The 14,530-nt window shown below is 43.4% G+C and overlaps 1 protein-coding gene across 11 annotated transcripts in view; it reads left to right on the top strand.

Moving 5' to 3' along the window:
- Nucleotides 1-14,530, top strand: part of TRIO (trio Rho guanine nucleotide exchange factor) — a 372,523-nt gene that overhangs the window by 261,768 nt on the left and 96,225 nt on the right. For all 11 annotated transcript variants that reach the window (XM_004274483.3, XM_049708367.1, XM_049708366.1 and 8 more), the window contains exons 22-30: nucleotides 4,087-4,281; nucleotides 4,380-4,495; nucleotides 5,316-5,382; nucleotides 5,987-6,096; nucleotides 7,027-7,096; nucleotides 7,698-7,787; nucleotides 9,299-9,391; nucleotides 11,450-11,561; nucleotides 12,880-13,070. In XM_004274483.3, the coding sequence (XP_004274531.2) occupies nucleotides 4,087-4,281; nucleotides 4,380-4,495; nucleotides 5,316-5,382; nucleotides 5,987-6,096; nucleotides 7,027-7,096; nucleotides 7,698-7,787; nucleotides 9,299-9,391; nucleotides 11,450-11,561; nucleotides 12,880-13,070 (1,044 nt within the window). The remainder of the gene's footprint in view (nucleotides 1-4,086; nucleotides 4,282-4,379; nucleotides 4,496-5,315; nucleotides 5,383-5,986; nucleotides 6,097-7,026; nucleotides 7,097-7,697; nucleotides 7,788-9,298; nucleotides 9,392-11,449; nucleotides 11,562-12,879; nucleotides 13,071-14,530) is intronic.

Below are 14,530 nucleotides of genomic sequence, written 5' to 3'. Positions count from 1 at the left end.
ATTTTTCTCGTTACGTAGAAAATCTTTCGTTCTGACATGACATCTTCCAGTTCAGTAGTTACATAATTAGTATTGTAACATTTTTAGGGTTCATGGAAATGAAACCTCTCCTCACTCTCTGATTATGACTCAGCTTGATTCCTTTGCAACTCAAGGCAGTAATTTCTCAGAATGCTTTTAAGCACCACCGGCATCCAGGCCATGGGTGTTTCCTTAAAAGCAGATTTCTGTCCTCACCAGGCACGTACTGACTTGGACTCTCTGGGAGCAAGGCTTGAAAAGGAGCATTTCTAACAAGCTCACCAGGTGGTTTTTATGCACACTCAAGTTTGAAACCCACTGCCTTACTAAGACCTTCACAACTTTGTCCCCCATGCCAAGTGCCTTACTTTGCTAGAAAGTGTCTGAGACCATTGAATATGTATCCTTTCTGGGTTTCTGATTACCTGAGAACATGATGAGTAAAGCTCTCGTGAGCATGTGGACTTCAGCCTTCGGTCTGCCTTTATTTTTCTCCAGTCCCTTGATTATGCCTAAAGATGAGGTTGTTGAGATTATATTTGTACTCTTCAAAAATGAAAATCTGCTTTCATAACAATCTCTTATACAAACAAGGAGGCAACTGTGTCCTGATAGTGAAGGATAAGCAAGAGTTGTTAAATGAAAATGCTAGGTGCCGCGCACTGCTTATCATAGGCATTTATGCAAAAAAGGGAAGGGAGAAAAATACACATATACATACACGCACTTGCTTGTGTATAATAAAACATCTCCGGGGTGGTACACAAGAAGCTGATACAGGTAACAGGTGAATGTGGAGTGAGAAGGCTTTTCACTTCGTGTCCTTTTGTACCTTTTGAATTTTGAATTCTGTGAATGCATTTTAAAAATACCAGTTAAGGGGCTTCCCTGGTGGCGCAGTGGTTGAGAGTCTGCCTGCCGATGCAGGGGACACGGATTTGTGCCCCGGTCCGGGAGGATCCCACATGCCGCGGAGCGGCTGGGCCCGTGAGCCGTGGCCGCTGAGCCTGTGCGTCCGGAGCCTGTGCTCCGCAATGGGAGAGGCCACAACAGTGAGAGGCCCGCGTACCACAAAAAAAAAAATAAATAAAAATACCAGTTAAAAATACACCGTTATAAAAGGTTCATGGATTAGCAGGTTCATCCTACTTAATTTTGATCGCACCATTCATTCACTCAGTTATTTATTGGCCTCTACAATATACCAGGAACCACTCATTGGTGCAGAGCTCATGGATTGCACGTTCTAGTTAGAGAAACGAGCAATAACATGATAAATGAGTAAATATATATATACACACATGTTAAATAAGAGAAAAAACCAGGGGGGAGGGGAGGGTTGCCATCTTTGATAGAGAGGCTTCGGCAGGTCTCCTCAAGAAGCCTTTGACTATCTGATGAGCATTTTTGTTTAAATGAAGTTTGCAAAGGGAAGAGTTATAGATCTACCAGCCTTTGCCTATAGGAAACCTTTTGTTCTGTATCTAATTTCATAGACTCAGCCTGTCGGCGTCACGTGCTTGCAGCTAGGTCTGTTTTGTGATGTGTTTTTGACATATATGAAGATCTTCCTTTAGTTTCTTGGTGGCTTTTGTTTTCTGTTTTAATGTAGGTAAGATGCATTATCTTTTTTATCTTCACTTCTATGTCCCCACTGCTTAAAGCATGAAATAACTTTCTTAACCCCTTAAAGATTAAGGGGCCCTTGGACAACACGGGGTTGAGCTGTGTGGGTCCACTTATACTCAGAGTTTTGTCAACAAATACGTACTATAGTACTGCCTGGTCCCATTGAAGCCTCGGATGTGGACTTCATGGGGGCGGGGTGAGAAGTGAGGCGCAGGGGTCAGCACCCCAACCCCTGAGTTGTTCAAGGGTCAGCTGTTTGCAGTGCCCTCCACTGATGTCATTCATGACAGTGGAAAAGAAATGCTTAAATGGTGGTAAAACCCAACTTCCCCGTGCTTTTCAGAAGATTAATATCTTGGTAAACAGCAAAACCTTCTTTAGGCAACCTGATTTTTTAAAAATCCTGTATCAGCCATGTCAATTCTCTTTGATATTAAAATTTAATAATGTTTCTAACTTAAATCCATTTTGGAATTTATGCTTCCAAGTCTGAAGCTTTGATTTCTTACTTCCTTGATATATAATTGGGCTTGTCTTAACCAGAAAGGTATCGTGTTGATCACAAGTCAGAAGGTTTGTTTGACAGATATTTTCCTTTTAGCTCACTCTACTTGAGTTCATATCCACACAAGATGAAGGCCCTAAAAACTTTCAGAGTGTTTTGTTTGGCTGACTTTCTCCAATAAACAGCTTTTATGCAATTTGCAATAGCAGTATTTTTCACAGAGGTGTTAATATCTCTGGAGTTCTGTTTTCCTGTAGTTTTTTTGTAAAGTATGTTTTCATGCCAGTTAAAAGTAACTACCACTCCCATTAAAGTTGCAGGTGTATACACACTTGCATAAAGGACCTAATGTTAATTTATTATCTCAATAAATATTTGGTAGATGGCCACCATGTGCCAGACACGTAGAAGGTGTGTGAGATACTAGTGAGCAGAGGAAGCAAATGTCCCTGGCTGCTGGCAGGTACATTCTAACCAGGAGAGAGACAGGCAGTGATCTTAGCAAGTGAATTACACCTCTTGGGAGGGTGAGGCGTGCTGTGGGGCAGAGCAGAGCAGACAGGGTGAGGGAGGCGCGTGGCAGTCGTGAGGGTTAGGGAGGCCGGTGAGAAGTGGCCTTTATTCGAGCAAAGCGTGAAGAAACCATGGAGACGTCCAGGGGAACAGCATTCCGGGTGGAAGGGGCACTGGTACACAGAGGCGGAGGCCAGCAAGCCTGGAGGGATGGTGGGCAAGCTGGACCCTGTGGAGGAGCCCGGGGGGCGTTCGTGTAGAGTCTGAGGATGTTCACAGCTGGCTCTGCAGGCTGCCTAGTGAACTCTGCTCAAAACTTTTATTGTACAAAGTAAGATAGTTTATCCAGGTTTTGAACCCTGACCTCCTTCCTTTGGGGGATTTTTAAAGTCAATTTCCTGAGTGTTAGTCATAAAGATTTTCTAGTTAAAGCCTAAGTGAGAAAAGCAGGTTCCGTAGCAGAAGAGTAACTGTACTCCTACGAAGTGCCAGTGGGAACTTTGAAGGAAGCCTAAGGGCCAAATGAAATGGTAACAAATGATACAAGTAGTAAGTTGTAATGCGTGAGATAATGAGTGAAACGGATGTGACGAAAAATCTGTTGAAGAGTCAGATTTGAGTGAAATCACTGCCGTATGTATGTATGTATCCATCTATCCATCTGTCTGTCGGACCAGTGTTTTATGGTTATCCGTAGCTATAAAAGTAGGAAAGTCATACTTAAAGATCTTTCTATGTGCATATAAAATGAAATAAGTGTATTTCTGAGAGAGAGTTTTAAAACAGGGACTAAGTTTAAAACACCTCTATGAAGGCAGCTTCCCTAGTCGTGGCTTTTCCTCCGGGTCTGCTGAGAATTAAAGAAGAAACGAGCGCGTGCTGTGATGCTGCGCCATCAGGGATTTGGTTGCGTATCTGTGGGGGGCGGTGGGGGGCGGCAGCGGGGGCTTAGCCACATAGGCTCCAGGAGAACGAAAATCTCAGACGGCTGCTGCCCTAAAAGGGCTTTCGGTCTAACTGGGGACACAGACTAAACAAGCGTAAGGCGGGAGGTGTCTGTAAGCACTACCTATGGCCTTCACAGGAGGAGAGTCGTGGAATGTAGAGGCCGTCCTGAGTGAGCATCCTCTTGTTCATTTTGCAGAGTGACTGACCATCTACCAGGTGAAGACACCGTCCAAAGACTTTTTCCTCGAGGTCATAAAAATGCCATTCATTGCAGAAGAGCTGAGGAAATGGAGCCAGTCTAGGATCGGGGAGATGAATTGGGTGGACTTAGGGTTTCAGTCTGAGTTTCTGTCACCAGCAGTTATTTTCCTGTTCAGAGCTCAGAGTTGTAGGCAAGTTGCCACTGTGTTTCTGGTTTCTGGCAGTTGGGTTCATTTGCTTCACAATACTTTCCTGTTGTGTTTTTGCAGCAAACCAAAGAGAGAGTGAAGCTATTGATACAGCTGGCTGATGGCTTTTGTGAAAAGGGGCATGCCCATGCGGCAGAGATAAAAAAATGTGTCACTGCAGTGGATAAGAGGTACAGAGATTTCTCTCTGCGGATGGAGAAGTACAGGACCTCTTTGGAGAAAGCCCTGGGGATTTCTTCAGATTCCAACAAATCGGTAAATTGCTTTGTGCAAATTGAATAAATGACTGTTTTCTTCTTCGTACTGTTTGTCGATTTAATTAACTGAAGTTCATTGACTCCCTCATTCCACAGAGTAAAAGTCTTCAGCTAGATATCATTCCGGCCAGTATCCCCGGGTCAGAGGTGAAACTCCGCGATGCCGCTCATGAACTTAATGAAGAAAAACGGAAATCTGCCCGCAGGAAAGAGTAAGCTTGTCTTTAAGAACCTGCCAGGATTCATTGACAAAGTGAAGAAAATGTCACTTGGACAAAGATGCTTACTTCTGTGTGTGCTTTGAAATCAAGCAGTGTTAATACTTTTCATTGCTCTGAATGTGCTTAGTTTTTACAGCAAAAATGCCACTGTGTCCACTGTCACCTGATGCAGAAACAGTATCTTGTTTTGTCCATGCGCTCCCATTTCATATGTGGTTGACAAGTTGTTTTAGTGTCATTTGTCATCAATAGGTCATGAGTAATAATACTAAGGAGAAGAAATTAATGACACAAGTGCAGCTGTTTGGAAGTTGCTAATTAGTAAACTGTACTAAATATTAATAAAGACAAAAGATTGCCCTAAACCAGTGGTTCTCAGTCGGGGCCAGCTTTGTCCCCCCGGACGGACATTTGGCAATATGTGGAGACATTTTTGGTTGTCACCCAGTGGGGAGAGGGGAGGGCTACTGGCATCTAGTGGGCGGAACCAGGGATGCTGTGAAACGTTTTATAAGGCACAGGACAGTCCCACAGGAAAGCATCCTCCAGCCCCAAACGTCAATACTGCCAAGTTGAGAAACCATGACCAGTAGGTACCTTAACAAAATTTTTTCCAGAATGTTTTTTCCTTTGAATTGGTGACTGGATACTGTTAATTCTTCTATTCTTGCTTGAATTCTCCAGAACATATCACTGACGAATGCTTTTTCAACCACCTTATTATTTCATAGACCCTAAAAGTAAATAGTTAAAATAAGCATGTATCCTGACCGTGAACTAAACTAGTTGCTGTCTTTTCCTCTGCTTTAAGGTTCATAATGGCTGAGCTAATTCAAACTGAAAAGGCTTATGTAAGAGACCTCCGGGAGTGTATGGATGTAAGTAAGTTTTTCTACTTATTTATTTAGATGGAGTATAGTGTCGCTGTTTATTCTTACCTGTTGGCAGTCCTTAAAATAATCACGTTTTGTTGTTATTTTGGAGATTTGAAGTGCGCACGAGCAGCCTTCTGTGCACGTTGCTGCACTTCTGTGAAGTTCTAGGCGTGTTGTTGCTCATTACAGAGATGATGCAGCACTAATCCTCTCATTCCATTTACCACATGATGGCCTGGCTGACATTCTGTCTGTGTAGAATTTTACAGCAGCTTCAGAGAACTGTGCCTACCGTGATGATTACCAGCTGATGCTCAGTAGTTTAACGAATCTTTGCTGTACCTTGTGGAGTAGGTTTATCCCAAAATTTGAAGCTGGGAATGCATTTAGAGCTGAAAAGTATGGAAACTATTCTCAAGTATTAATAACAACTGAGATTTTAAAAAAATAGTTCCTCGTGGGTTTTTTTTGCAAAGGTTGTATTGTTAAGATATATTTTCAGTTATACATTAACCCTGGGTACGTATTCACAGAGGTCAGGAGTACCTGTTTCTGGAAGATGAGGTGTGGGTTTTCATCTAACCCTCTCTGTTTCCCCCCCGGCCAGACCTACCTGTGGGAAATGACCAGTGGTGTGGAGGAGATCCCGCCCGGCATTGTGAACAAAGAGCTCGTTATCTTCGGGAACATGCAGGAAATCTATGAGTTTCACAATAAGTGAGTGGCTTTATCTTTGGGGACCTCATTAGCCACTCTGGAAATCTGTGCTGAAGTTTCATGACAAGTGAAAGTTTCCAATAAATAAGCATGGATTCCAGTGATTTTGTTGAAATTTGCAGGAAGCCTGCCAGACTCGCTTCACAAGGACAGACATTCTAGAGACGATTTTAGCAGAGACTCAACTTTGTATTTACTTTTTATAGAAATGAGATTAGGAAAACTGAAAGCTGGTTTTGTAGGAACCCTAACTTCTCTCAAACCTTTGTCATCAGCTGCTGCATCAGTTACTTCTTAGGGTTAAAAGAAAGAAGTGCCCTCTGTGGGGCTGCTGGCTGGTGTTTGGTCTTTTCTAATAAGAAGGAGGAAGGAACTGAGGACTGAACAGATGTGTAGTGTGACCAAAATAAAGTGCCCTTTCCACAGGCCGTAGGAGGAACATGGTTTTATTTTCAAGATCAAAGAAAAAGGCAGCAGAAGCTCCTCTAGGTGGCGTCTGTGCAGCCCAAATAGCCTGTGGAAAGATGATGCTGGGCCAGAGCTGGCGGTGTCTTCCTCGCTTCCCTGCCCCCCACCCAGCAAAGATGCTAGAATCTAAATGGGTTCTCTAGGTTGAGTGTTTACCTCCCTAACTTATGTCCTTAGCTACTAAACACCACTTTCCCAGAAGTAAGCTACTGTTGAAAGTGTTCAAAGGCTAAACTGGTTAACTCTTTGAAAGTCGCAATAATTTACCCTAGTTCAGAGCACTTGCTCTACATTTTGTTAAATTAAAATCTAGAAGTTACAGTTTTCACTGCATTTAATTAAAATGATGAAGTTCAGACATTGTCTGAATTCACGGTATGCTTGGTCTAATTCCCGGCATATCTCACTAGTAAAATGTTTTAAAACACCGTAATCATTTAGTATCGTTTTCTGTCTCTGCAGCATATTCCTCAAAGAGCTGGAAAAATATGAACAGTTGCCAGAGGACGTTGGACATTGCTTTGTAACCTGGGTAATGAAACCTCAGCCGCTTGTTCTGTCACAGTTGCTTTGAGGGAAGTTGGAAGGAATACTGTTCATTTCTCAAGTGTTGCCATTTTCTCCTGGTGTCTACAGAGAGAGATAGACTTTACCTCGAAGAATTACATTCTCCAGCTAGTTATTAATGTGGAATAAACTTTTTATTGATAGTAGTGATGGTTTGAGATAGAATGTTGAGTTAGTGTGCCAGGCCTCTTCATGGCCCTGGGGATTCACGGGTAATCGTGAGTGCCCAGCCCTGCCTGGGAGGATTGTCCGGTCGGGAGGGAGGGAAAGATGCAAGTGACCTGGTGATCAGGCCCTGCTCTCTAAGTGTGACACTCACGTTTGCATATAGCATCATGGGAAGAGGGGCCGGCATCCAGCCCCGACTCTCCAGGCCAGGGGAGGACGTGTGTCCTATTAGCAGGATGTGTTTCTTATTTTAATAGTTTCTTTATAAAGCAGCGTTTCTTAAATTGGAGGCTTGAATTTCATTTATACACACAGCTTCTTTTCTACATAAAAGTTTATCATAATTTGATTTTTTGTCATTAGAAAGAGACAGTCTAATTTTCTTTTTGTTTATATAGGCAGACAAGTTTCAGATGTATGTCACATATTGCAAAAATAAGCCTGATTCTACTCAGCTGATATTAGAGCATGCAGGATCCTACTTTGATGTAAGTAAGAGATTACTAAAGAAGCTGTGATATTTTCTGAGTTGCATTTCGTGTACATAAAATGCAGCGTGACTCATAACTTTCACCTAATGGATGGCATGATACCATTTTTATCTATCACATTTATAGTGGGATTTTCTTATATTCTGTTTTTAAAAGATGCTTCTCAAATACTTCAAGCTGTATATCTGTAAAAAATTCAGATTTTAATATATACATGTGTGTATATGTCATTACTTACAATTTATATATAGTCATTAATTTTTTACATGTAATATCATGTAAAAAGTATGAGTATTAACTATTAAGCTTCTTTTCCCCTCTATAAAAAAATAACTTTGGACCTTTTTCGATCATTTATTTTTCCCATTTCAATTTCATGATGTTACTCACTTCCAGAAGTGGCCTATCAGTACAATTTTACAGATAGCTCTCTAACAGCTCAGACCGTCGGGAGGTTCATTAATTATATTCTCATTGGTGTAAACACAGTTCGTCTTTTGTGGGACCATGTTGCGGGGAGGTTATTTAGTACAAACGGTGGTGGAGCCTCATGATATAATATATAGAGTGATTGGGGGGTTTCCAGAACAGAGTCAAACGTGTGCCAAATAAATTTTGATTAAAAGATAAGGTACTTTCGAATTTTACGTATAATTTGGTGCACGAGGCCACGAGGGTATTAGACTTGTTTCCGTCTTTTTGTTTGTACACGGCCGAGTGTGATCATCTGCTCTTCTCCGAAAGTCTGGGAAGTTAGGATACATTTTAGCTCCTGTCTTTGGAGGTGGAGCCCTGCCTGTAGATGCCCCTATTTTAGTTGCCATTCTCCTGACCAGTAGTTACACGTCACTGCCTGGGTGAATACGAAGCCCTGCTCCCAGCCCAGTGAGGCCTTCTCTTTCCAATATTTCACACGACCCTGGGTCTTTGCCATCATGTGGAGCCCAACACTGTGGCTCTATGCAGTTAGGATTATTGAAGGCCTTATTGAGCGTATGGCACATGTGCTGTTTGGAATCAAAAGTCATTAAAAAAAACCCATGCCCTAAGGAGGATGCCAAGAGCTAAGAGCAAATGTGAAAATGAGAGCAAGCAGGAGAGAGGACTTCCTTATAGCGAGGGCGAAGGAAGCCTCCAGTAGGGAGGGTTGCGATGTGGTCTGTGGCGAGGGTGCGCACGTGGCCGAAGCTTCAGGAGCTGCAGTGGGAGAGTCTGACTGCCGGGCAGGCGCAGTGATGACGGCACCAGGAGTGGTTGGCTTCCCTGCTTGACCTCTGCACGTGGAGGCCTGTAATACAGGGGAAACAGTGTGTCTTTAGTATTCAAAGTGATGACCGAGATTTGTTATTTTTATGTTGAGCTTATTAAAAGAAGCAGTAGTGATTTCTACTTTAGAAAAAGTGGTTTGTGTGTATTCATCGTGAGAGTAAATGAATGTAAATTTTTAGTTCCTGTTATCTGACTTACACAGTGGTGTGTGTGTGTGTGTATGCTTTTTCTTAATTCAGGAGATACAACAGCGGCACGGATTAGCCAATTCCATCTCTTCCTACCTTATTAAACCTGTTCAGCGAATAACGAAGTATCAGCTCCTTTTAAAAGTATGTATGAAGCCTCTTCAGCCTGAAAAATTTTATGCACTGTGCATTGTCATTTTGACATTGTTTTATGTATATAAAGTACCCTGAGTTTTTGAAATGACACCTAGCAAATTAATGTTATTTTATAACTCATTGCCATTTATTGCCCCGACCGATTTGTCAGTGCATCTGGTAAAGAATAGTATATTCGTTGATTATGCACCTGAACTTTGTTGACTGACCCTAGCCCCTGACATAAAATGAGGAAGGAAGGAAAAATTGTCAGTCCTGGATGATTTAGTACCATTGTTCCCAGTATGACTTGTATCAGACTGACCTCTGCTGTTTCTTGGTTATGAATGATTATAGTTAAAATCACACTTGTAAAAATCAAATAACGATTAGTTCTGACGATAGAATGGTGAAGGAAACTTAGAATTTGTGATAAGAGTTGTTACAGAATTCATTATATATAACTGACGCACATTTTCTTGACTACAAGAAAAATAATTTACAAACTCTATCTCATGCTGTTTACCCCACCGTTTCCTTGGCTGGTGAATGTTATTAAACATTACAACGTACCCACATCCGTTCATCCCAGTAAGAACATTGCATGAACCCAACTAAGTCCCCAGTTCGGTCCTAACACAGCAATAGGAGATGATCATGTAATTTTTCTAGATATAAAAGAAATACAGAAGATGAAGTTATGAATGCCTGAAACCCTTACTTTTACCCTTTTTGTTAACACAAAAAAATCTAGAAACAGTAAAAAGTGGCTACATTCTTTGGTGAAGGGATACCATTATGGCATTCTTACATTGGAAAAGCTCTCCTGCACTTCCCTATCAGAACCCCATTAAGTGATTTTATGACCACCACGGCAGAAATAAGTGGTTGCTATAAACATGAAATGAAAGTCAGGAGGCTAAGTTGTTTATATTCACGTTTGCCCTTTGCTTTCTAATTCTGCAAAGGCAGTTTACCTCTTAGTGTCCTCAGGATTGATGGGTTTTGTTTTTAGCACGTGGTTCTAGTAAAGATCTCTTCCTCAGTGACCTCACATGTAGTCATTCACTATTAAACCTCTGCTTTAATTTATAAACCTGACTTTATTCTGCCCAGGGGTTCTTCAAGAGAGCAGTCATGAGCTATGCTGAGCTCCCCAGCAAGGAGGGTTTTCTGACAGTGATGTTAGTCTCAGCGCATTGCAGTTTTAAAGCACTTTTTGCCAAGCTGCTCAGAATAATAGGTGCACACCATCTGGCCATGAGAAGAGGGGCCTGTCAGGCAGCTGCATTGCCCGAAACCATCCAGGGTATGACTGCAGGGCCACGTCCCTCTTGTTGAGCCCCAGGACACAGAAAGCTGTTGTTACTGTCACTGCCTGATAAAAATCATAGATGCGCTGGTGAGAAAATACCTTGGAGCCCACCAGAATGTGAATCTGTTGTCCTGCTGTCACTCCTCTAATGACAGGCATTCCCCTACGCAGATCTTATGCCCGGGGAGGCGTGCTGCAATCATTAGAGCTTTCTGAATGTCCCAGCACAGAGAAGAAGCGTTTCCCTGTAGGTAACTGTGCAGCGATGCTGTTCCCGCTGTGAGACAGGGCAGCTCCAGGGCAGAGGGGGCGTCGTGTTCATGGCACCAGAGGGCTCAGAATCATGCTGGGATCCTGTGCAAGCAGAGCAGTACTAACTGGACTCTGGCTTGACCTTCGGATGTAACCACTAGCTGACTGTGCTTTGCTACACTGCTTAAATATTTCATTTGTCGTTTTTGAGGCTCGGTAGTTGACGTGGACACTAACTTTGTTTTAATCTCTGACTGCATCTGGTTTCCTCTGAACTGAAGAAACGTCCTGATTTGAGCAGGACACACCCTTGCATCCATTGGATTAAGAAGCAGTTCAGGTTTATCATTCGCTCTCTATGCGAATCTCTGCCCAATTGACCACAGTTTGTTTTTATCTTGCAAGTTGTGGATTTTCACAAACTCTTTCATTTCTGCAAAGCCCTCCGTAGCAGAGCATTTTGCTCTCCTGGGCTCGTTCACGGTGTCGGTTTCCCACAGGAGCTGCTCACGTGCTGCGAGGAGGGGAAGGGGGAGATTAAGGACGGCCTGGAGGTGATGCTCAGTGTGCCAAAACGGGCCAACGACGCCATGCACCTGAGCATGCTGGAAGGTACGTCCTCCCGCCTCCTGCTGACGCCACCTGTCCACCCCCCCCGCGTCCTTGTGCTTCTGTGTTTAGTTAGGAGTCATCAGTGCAGGTGCAGGTGCCTTCTTTTTGCAATAATTGGTCTCGTTGCTTCCCTTAAGGAGTACATGACATGCTTCGACCTCATCACAAGCCTGTCCTTGTCCCCTCACTGGAGAGCAGCCACTCCACACTCTGAACCCTGGGAGCGCCTTGGGTCACTTGCCTTCGGCTACCTGGTCTCTGTGTTAGAAGGACAGGTGGAAAGATAGGTAGATCCATCCCCCAAGATTGTAAAACCCCTAACAGCGCTCGAATCTTCCCCATCTCTGGCATCACTTGCCAGAGCCGTGAACCGAGCAGGTTCCACATCCCTGCCCGTGCGGCCAAACAGCGCGTGGAACGTGGCGAAAAGAGAATCAGACAAATACGCCTAAAAATGGTCATCGCCGGTATAATTTCCGTGAATGCTTCTGTTTAAGAAAGCTGTTTCTGTGTTTCAGCTCAACTCTCATTATCAGGTTACACAGTTATTTTAAGAAGTCATCCTGCCCCAAACGCGTTGGCCAGCCTGTGTGGTCACCATTGGTCCCATTGAACAGTTTCCCAGTTAGGGCAGAGGTGCTGCTGTTTGTTAGTTACAGAGACGCCCCCACCTCAGAGGCCAAGCCAGAGCACCTTTTCCCCCTCTGATGTAGAATCCCGAGCTGGTGGGCAGCCCTCAGGGCGTCACCGGGGACTCAGGCTCTGTCCAGCTGGTCTCTCTCCACTCCTTGGATGTTTTGCTGGTTGGCCAGCTGCAGGGTGTGTCAAGGCCACGTGAGCCTTCCATCTAGCAGGAGGTGGGGAAAGAGCGGGGAGGGGACAGCTCGAAGGGCAGAAACCAGAAGTTGTGGCCCAGGCGTAGGTGAGCGTGCTTGTGGCTGCTCCTGGCCGCACGGGGGGCTGGGAAGGGTAGTGCTGGCTCGAGCGGCCACAGAGGGGCTTCTGCTCGTAGAGGAGGGTGCCCCTGGAGGCTGGCACGTAACTAGAAGCCCTTGCTTGGGTGTCGGCCACTTCAGGAAGAGACAGCCACAGTGAACGGCAGCCAGTGACCAGAGTACGACCGACTGGCTTGAAGAGCTTCGTGTCCAGAGGAGAGAAAAACCCCCAGGGAAGGGTAGCCAGAGGCCCAGATGGGAAACTTTAATCAGAGACTGAGTGGATGGGCGTTTTGCAAATGTTTAAGTAGCCATGATGCTACTACTGCATCATTTTTCATTTTCTTTCAAATTGACCGTGCCTCCTTTTTTTCGTGTTCTAGGGTTTGATGAAAACATTGAGTCTCAGGGAGAACTCATCCTGCAGGAATCCTTCCAAGTGTGGGACCCCAAAACCTTAATTCGAAAGGGTCGAGAACGGCACCTCTTCCTTTTTGAAATGTCCTTAGTGTTTAGTAAAGAAGTGAAAGATTCCAGTGGCAGAAGCAAGTACCTTTATAAAAGCAAGTTGTTTGTAAGTATAGGCCTTCAGAATTGTAAGTTTAAAGGTGACACAGTTGCAGCTTCTTGTGGTCAGAGAAAAATGACTGTTTGTGGCCTTCAGTGTAACCTCCTAACTCCTAAAGTGTGACTCTGAAGCAGCTTCTTCAGTGAAATTCTGACAGCCTTGAGTCCACTGGAGGGCGCTTGTGAGTTTGAGTGTCCCTAGACTTAGGAAACTTGCTTTTTCTAAATTCTGTAGAATCCAACTGCAGCATAAGAAGACACTTCGTAAGTGAACTTAAATTATTTATCTCCTGTGTGCCTTAACTAGCTTTATAAATAAATCAATCATGTTAGACTATAATTAAGTAAGTTCTCATCTCATTATAATTAATATTTCATTCACCGACATTGGAATTTATTGAAGCAGCCTACTGGGTGGCTAACTGTGGGCTCTTAATGATGAAGTTTGATTTTTTCATTAAAAATACATTTTTGAAAAACAGCAGCAGAATACCATTATTAGAGAAAATGTATGTTATAAGCAGAAATCGTTTTAAAGATACACAGCCCCACCTGCCTAGAGACAGCCTCCCTTGAGCGCTTGGTAGATAGAGTGATGCATCTGAATTCTTCTTTAACTTGTCGACGTACTTCCGGGCAAGAGAAACACACCTGGTGCTCTTTTCCATGGGTGGCAGCCCCACACGAGTATCTATAAACCACAGGTCGACGCTCCCAAAAGTCTCGGGCGGGTGTCATCCTCGCCTTCCCTGCGTGGGCGATATCTCAGAGGGCTTTCAACACAAAATTGCTGGGCAGGGGGAGGAAAAAATCGCAATCAGAGAATAGAAAATGTGGTAGAATTTGGTTTCTTCACAAGATATGGCAGATCACTTATAAATATTGGTAGATGTTTGGACTTTGGACAACTTATACATTATACGTTTTTATGATATCCACGTATTAATCAAATTCCCGAAGTAATAGAATACTACCAAGTGTAGAAATCATCTTAATAATAATCTGGAGTTTGCAAGTTCAGGCTAACGATAGGCATACCATTTTCTTTGGCTTGTTTCCTGTTTGAGATTGTCTTTTGGATCACAGCCCACCTTACATCATTTTAGATCATATTGTAACTGGAAAAAACATGAAGCATTGCTGCCTAATAATTTCACTAGCTGGCCTTAATCAGTCCCTAGGGACCAAGCCAGTCTGTTTTAGAAGCTGATACATCTTCACTTAATTTATCTTTTAAAAGTTAAGGTTCCCTCAGAGGCCACAATTATGAATCACTTCCTTTGCTGGAAAGGAGAGAATGCATTGGGGTGAACCCGATTGCGGGGGAGGATGAAGACGTTGACCTTCATCTACACTCTTCCGTGTTCTGCATCTCCTGCAGATGCATGTATTATAGAGAGAAAGTTTGTCTCTTAGCCCTTAACATCATTGGCGAAATAGTAAACATTAATGCTATTGATAAACACA

This window comes from Orcinus orca, chromosome 3 (assembly GCF_937001465.1).
Source record: "Orcinus orca chromosome 3, mOrcOrc1.1, whole genome shotgun sequence".
Lineage (NCBI taxonomy): Eukaryota > Metazoa > Chordata > Mammalia > Artiodactyla > Delphinidae > Orcinus > Orcinus orca.
Note: the sequence above shows the minus strand (reverse complement) of the source record. Positions and strands in the feature narration are given on the sequence as shown.